Source organism: Phyllosticta citriasiana (genome assembly GCF_038021145.1).
Source record: "Phyllosticta citriasiana strain CBS 120426 chromosome Unknown IWZ02scaffold_4, whole genome shotgun sequence".
Taxonomy (NCBI): Eukaryota; Fungi; Ascomycota; class Dothideomycetes; order Botryosphaeriales; family Phyllostictaceae; genus Phyllosticta; species Phyllosticta citriasiana.
Window position 1 is genome coordinate 1,784,272 of NW_027117281.1, and position 6,383 is coordinate 1,790,654.

The 6,383-nt window shown below is 54.0% G+C and overlaps 2 protein-coding genes across 2 annotated transcripts; one reads left to right on the forward strand and one right to left on the reverse strand.

The window, feature by feature from the left end:
* Positions 1-3,044: 3,044 nt before the first annotated feature.
* Positions 3,045-4,792, forward strand: IWZ02DRAFT_516397 (uncharacterized protein). Its single transcript, XM_066770678.1, has 2 exons — positions 3,045-3,860; positions 3,927-4,792. Exons 1-2 carry the CDS (start codon positions 3,120-3,122, stop codon positions 4,710-4,712), a joined length of 1,527 nt encoding a protein of 508 aa, XP_066624769.1. The 5' UTR covers positions 3,045-3,119; the 3' UTR covers positions 4,713-4,792.
* Positions 4,793-6,110, reverse strand: IWZ02DRAFT_214686 (glycoside hydrolase). The gene is made up of 4 exons (XM_066762733.1): positions 5,661-6,110; positions 5,229-5,589; positions 5,008-5,173; positions 4,793-4,956 (listed from the first exon to the last, which is right to left on the reverse strand). Exons 1-4 carry the CDS (start codon positions 5,816-5,818, stop codon positions 4,874-4,876), a joined length of 768 nt encoding a protein of 255 aa, XP_066624770.1. The 5' UTR covers positions 5,819-6,110; the 3' UTR covers positions 4,793-4,873.
* Between the last annotated feature and the right edge of the window lie 273 nt (positions 6,111-6,383).

A 6,383-nucleotide genomic window follows, 5' to 3' on the forward strand; every position in this document is an offset into this window, starting at 1 on the left:
GCTCCTGCTTTTCTATGTAGATATCAGTTGCTTTGGAGGAAGGACTTTTAGGGCTTTTTTCCGTTTTGTTTTGGGTGGCATATAATGGAGTCAAAAGTATAGAGGGTGGTATTTTGGATCTTCAGCAATATGCATTCCTTGTTCAACAGTGATTCGTGCACCGCCTACTTTTGTTGCTGTGCGAAAGCTATTGAGCAAGGTTGTAGATGTGGAGAGAAGGAGGAGGACTATGGGAAACAAAATGACAACATTAAAGTCGCTGGTAAGACTGCTTGTCTCTCGGTTCACTACCATTTCCTTTGTCACATACAACAAAAGTACACATGGTCAAGCCGCCACTGTGCGGCAATCAACTTTTACATCCATAGCTCATCTACATAGCTATCAACACTTTTCTTTGATTTCCCTTGTTGTCAACGGCCGTGGGTGTACGGGGTGGGTGGAACTGAGGCTGACTGGCCGAGGGACGCTCACTAGCTAACCAGCAGCACAGCCTCCCCCACCATCACGGGCGAAAGGCAAGGCAAACGTTAATCCAGGCCTCAATCAACCACCCACCAACCCTCCAACCCCTTTTTTTCCTGTCCTTTCGTTTAAACACACCGTTGGCCACTGTTTCATCGTCGGCGGCCGCCGCATCCAGAAGACGGTTGGTCATTCGCGCGTTGCGCTGCGCTGCGTTCGCTTCGCCTCCGAGCCGGAGCCGTTCATCGTTTGCTGGACTACCGACGAACTACGCCTGAGCACATAGACAGGCCGCCGTTGGAGGCCCGCTCACTTGCTCGTCTGCTAAACGTTTGGCGACGCCCGCCTCCTGCCCCTGACTAGGAGTTGACAGGTCAGTGGGCAAGCAACTCGGCCGAAGATGGGCATGGTACTGTTCGTGCCGTGTGCCCTACACAGCTACCGACCTACCTAGTTAGCGGTCGAGCAACAACCACCGCCACCGCCGTTGGCAGATGGACGGGCATGCAGTCCAGCCCGGCCCAGCCCAGCCAGACACATGTCTTTCCTCCTTTTCTAGAGCAGAGGCGCGGGTGCAGGGTGGCGTGGTAGGGCTGTCGTGGGCCAGGCACAGCCACGTTTGGTTTGAGCTGGAGTATTTCCGTCTGCATGGCTGAGGCGCTAAGCTAAAAGGTGGCTGTTTGGTCCCTGGATGGGAGGACTCCCTGGACCTTGCTTGCTTGGTCGCTTGCTGCAACAACAACGACGACGACGACGACGACGACGACGGAGATGCTGTCGATGGTGGTAAGGAATTCGGAACTGAATCGTGATGAGCTTGCCAATGATGGTGGTGTTGACAACTCCGTTCGTTTGCTTCTTTTTTCTCTATTTTCTTTTCTCCTCTTCGTTTGTCTTTCATTCATTCTCGTCGTTCGTTGCCTTCTCACTAGGCAATTGACACCCCAGGTCTGGCTCAGTATGTGCAATGCGAGCCTCTTCCCTCCACATTGATTTAATTGTGTACTCGACTGGCCACCTTCTTCCCCGGCCTCTTTTCTGGCATACACCTACACTAGATTCTGGATCTTGCAGTGTTCGTTTACCTGCCTCCGTGCCTCCTCTGTCTCATCTATCGCTGAGTTGTTGGAAATAGTTGATGGCTAGTTAGCTTGTGGACAGAGCTGACGTACTGGTGCGCTACGAACAAGGTTTGTTGGCCATGTACCTGGACAGCTCTTCGCTTCTGATTCGAATGGCTGGCTGGTTGGCATCAGATGTAGGACCTCTACGCTAGAACAGAGCCATTGCAATCTGTCTGTGTCTACTTACTCAGCTACCGACCCTCTCATTGCCCATATTCTCCATCCTTGCCAAGTCGATTTCCTATCTCTGCTTTTGTGCATTTCCTGCCTTGCCTGGGCCACGCCAGGCCAGAAAAGGAAAAATGTGCATGCGATTTTCTCTCGCCGTGCAAACCTATCTGTCAAACTAAGCGCCATATACTCGTCCATGACAGCCCCGCCTCCACTACCTCCACACCAACAACCCAGCTACTCAGCTATTCGGCAAACAAAGACACCACTCCCCATCGTATCCATCTACCTGCAGCATTTCACACCGACTCGTGGACCAACTCGACTCATGCACTTTCCCGCCATCGGAGATAGCTCGGAGAAGGGCACAGAGAAGAAAACGGAGGTGTTGTTGGTCTTCAGGAGCAGGTCGACACGACGCAGTGCCAACGCGACGCAGTGCACGCGGCACGGGGCGTGATTGATCGGATCGGATCGAGGGGGGTGTTGTGTGTCGGATCTGCGGGTGGATGCAGTGGTGCTGTAGCCGGCAAGTGTCGTTGGTGGGTCTCCATGCCATGACGTCGGTTGTGGGAGGCTTGGATGACGAGGGAATGGGACAGGGGAGGATGGCAGGGTCAATTTTAGGGCATGTTGGATAGTTCTTGTCTTGTTTCTGATGAAAAATGGATAGGGAAGATGAGAGGGAATTTTTCTGTTGCGTTTCTCCCTGTCCATCACTCTCCTCCCCACCATTACTCTTCGCGGAAATCATCGATGAACTTGCGGTCCTAAGCGCCTACCTTTCGGATCTACAGCCCTAGACGTGCCAAAAGCTCATGACGACAACGAAGACGACGACGTAAAGGAGAAAAAAGAGGGAAAAATTAGCAAGAAACGGAAAGAATAATAGAGAAGTCTACGCACGACAAACGCGTTTCTCCTCCGGCAGAAGTCATGTTGTCCCCAGCAGACAAGCGAAAACTCCCGATGAACCATAAAACTTGGCATTGGCGTCTTGGTGTTGTCGTTGTCACCGAGGGTCTCGTCGCACAAAGAAGATGGTACAACTGCCTTTGTCAGAGCCCAAGGCAAGAACAACACTTCGACGCAACCAGCCTCTGCCAACAATATTCCCATGCAAATGAGCTGTACATAGATCTATACTGTATCAGCATCTCAATATCCCATTCGAATTGGACGTGATGCGGTGGTGTTTTGTTGTTTTCGGTCACAAAGCCAGCTCCTGCAAACGCATCGTGCACGTCGCGCTTCGATCCTTGAATAAGTACATCAATCATTTTTCTATCCTCTACAGCCCCGCATGCCAACACATCCCTTTTAAAATCGTGTTCTCCTTCCACTTGCGAAAATACGAACATGGAGCAACATCAAGAGGCAGTCAAGAAGGTGGCGGAGAGAATCAAGTCATTCCACGAGCGCCAGGTCCCCTTCCGCGTCTATCACGGCTCGACAAACAGCACACGGCACGTAGGCTACGACGCAGAAAAGGTCGTCGACACGAGCGCCTTCTCGCACGTCATCTCCATCGACTCAGCAGCATGCACAGCTATCGTCGAGCCCAACGTGCCCATGGACAGGCTCGTCGCGGCCACGCTCGCGCAGGGCTTCGTTCCCCAGGTTGTCCCCGAGTTTCCGGGCATCACCGTCGGCGGCAGCTTCTCAGGCACGGCGGCCGAAAGCTCGTCGTTCAAGTACGGATACTTTGACCGGAGCGTCAACTCGGTCGAGATGGTGCTGGCGACCGGGCGCGTCGTTACGGCCTCGCCGCACGAGAACGCCGACCTCTTTCACGGCGCTGTCGGCGCATGCGGTACCCTCGGCGTGACGACGCTCTTTGAGATCAAACTCATTCCTGCGGCAAAGCACGTCCAAGTGACGTATGTGCCCGTGTACTCGACGAAGGCGGCGCTCCAAGAGATTGACCGGCGCACCAAAGAACCCTGGGACTACATCGATGGCATCCTCTACTCAGCAACCCTCGGTGTCATCGTCCTTGGCCGCATCACGGACGGGCAAGCCGCGCTTCAGGAGGGCGTTCCCGTCCGCCGCTTCGCGCGCGCTCGCGACCCCTGGTATTACATGCACTGCCACAGTCAGGTAGCGCACCAGCGACACACGCACTGTGAGACGTGCATGTTCGCGGGGAGCCGCAATCCCCTGGAGGCGGCCGTGGACGACAAACCAGCGACGGAGCTGGTCCCCATGCACGACTACTTCTTCCGCTACGACCGCGGCGCGTTTTGGATGGGCAGCTTTGGCTGGCCGCCCAAGTACTTCAACCGTCTGACGCGCTTCCTCGCCGACCCCCTGTTCCGCACCCGCCAGATGTACAAGGCCATGCACCTCAGCAACCGTGCACAGCAGTTCATCGTACAGGATCTGGCGTTGCCGCGTGAGAGCGCCGAAGACTTTCTCACTTGGTCGTATGACGCTTTGGCCCTTTTCCCGCTGTGGTTATGTCCGGTCGACGCAAATACAAAAGCGCCATTGCACAAGGCCAAGAGTTTGTCCAGCAGAGCGCAGCCTGCGAGCGGAAATAACGAGAAGAGCTTTGAAGAGCAGGGCCAGATCACCATCAATGTTGGGCTGTGGGGCACTAATCAATCGTACCCCGTAGTGCGGAAGAATATGCAGGCGAAGTGGAAATGGACCCCGCAGTTGTTCGAGCAGACCGTCGCGGACAATCGCGCCGTCGAGGCCAAAGTGTATCAGCTGGGCGGATTGAAGTGGCTGTACGCCCACAACTACTACACCGAGGACGAGTTCTGGAATGTCTACGATAAGCAGAGGTACAGCCAGTTGCGGGCCAAGTGGGATGCTGGAACGCTGCCGACGTTGTGGGACAAGATGAAGAACACTCAGACCTATCAGAAAGATGGGAACTTTGCAAAAGCTGCATTTATGACGTTCTTCGGAACGAAACATTTGTTGAAGAAGAAGGCGAAATGAGGGCACATCAAGAATGGAAGAAGGCCGAGACGGAAATTTTCTATGAGTCGGAAAGCAATGTTGATACCTGAGGCTACCCTGTGCTATGCAAAGCCCAAAGCTTACGTCGACAAGCTTAACCCGAAGCTTACCATCAATGCAAAACATACACACTTCATTTCTCAGTTTGTGCATCCCGAAATGCCAGTCAATTCCTGGGGGCATTCGACTTGAACGTAGTTGACCTTTTTCATGTTGATGTTTCCTGAGTCTCAAGTTAGCTTCGCACATATTACCCCTGAGTCACCAAACTTACCTCCAGCCCATGTCCAGCGCCATTTACATCCCTCTTGAAGGTTCGCGGGTAGCTGATTACAGGCGTCTGGAGACTTTACGCCGCCGTACTGCTTGCCCCATCCTTTGTTCGGCGCGCCGTACTGCTTCGAACAAGCGTCGGCATAGTTGCCAACACCTCCACCCGGCTGCACAGAACTCGTTAACCTCAACCCCAGACCATATCCGCAGACAAACACTCACGGTGTAAATGTCAAAATCGTCCGGCGACGGCAACCCTCCAGAATTGACCGCCTGGACAATCATCGACTTGCCCTGCGCCGGCCCGTCCGTCCACGTAAACTGGTAGCACTTGCAGCAAACGTCGGCGCTCTTGGCGCCATGTCCCGCAAAGCCGTACGCGAACGTCTCGTTGACGACCTTGGGCTGGAAGTCTGCGCACGAATACGCCGTGCCGCCCTGACACACGCCCTGCGCGTTGACGTCTTTGAGCGGCGAGTTGTTCTTCGCGCACGCCCTGACCGACCCCTTGGCCCCGGCCTTTTTCGCAATCGATGGCCAGCCGCACGCCGGTTTGCAGCAGTCCCATGTCGTTGTTGTTGTGCTGTTGGCGGTGCGTTAGAGGGGGGTGGGATGGATGCGTGGTGCAGGGGGTCAGAGAGTTGGTGCGCTTACCCCGGTTTGCCTTGCGACTTGACCTGGACTCCTTTGCCTTGGTTTATACCCCCTGGCCCACGGAGCCCTCCTGGCGACGGATCGCCCACATCGTTTTGACCCGCGGCGGCTGCGTACGTTCCAACAACTGTGACAAGTACCAAAAGAATGGACCTCATATTGGACAAGGAGCAACAAGAACTGTGCTAACACTGAAGAAGCTGTACAGATAGTGGTGTGTACAAAAATTTTAGAACTGGGCAATAATGGTGAGGTCAGTGCGTCCAAAAAAGCATTTAGTTGACGTGCAAGCGATCTCCTTATAGGTCCCTTGGCGTAGGTCTTAGTAACATTGGTGTGGCTGAAGAGAAGTGTTTCGAGGCACGACGCAGCCGTTTTGGCTAAACATCTTACCGAAGGTGGCATGATGCCCGCACTGCCTCTGTCGACGCGATCAAGTACTACATGGAACCTCTACCCTCGGTCGAAGAGAAAGGGGATCGGCGCCTTGCAATGCAGCAAAATCACAAGCCCAGTTGAAAGTTTCTAGTCGATGGATGAAGATTTCCAGTGACGGAGCATGACGCGCAGTTGATCAGACATAACTATGAATGTTTGGTTGATGGTTCGTTTCTTCTCGGATTTGGTGGACCAGGTGTGCTCGCCTGTCCATTTGATCAGCAGACGCTAATCATTGTTATACCACCGTCTTCTCGGTGTCTGCTGCAGCGATCAAACGCTTCC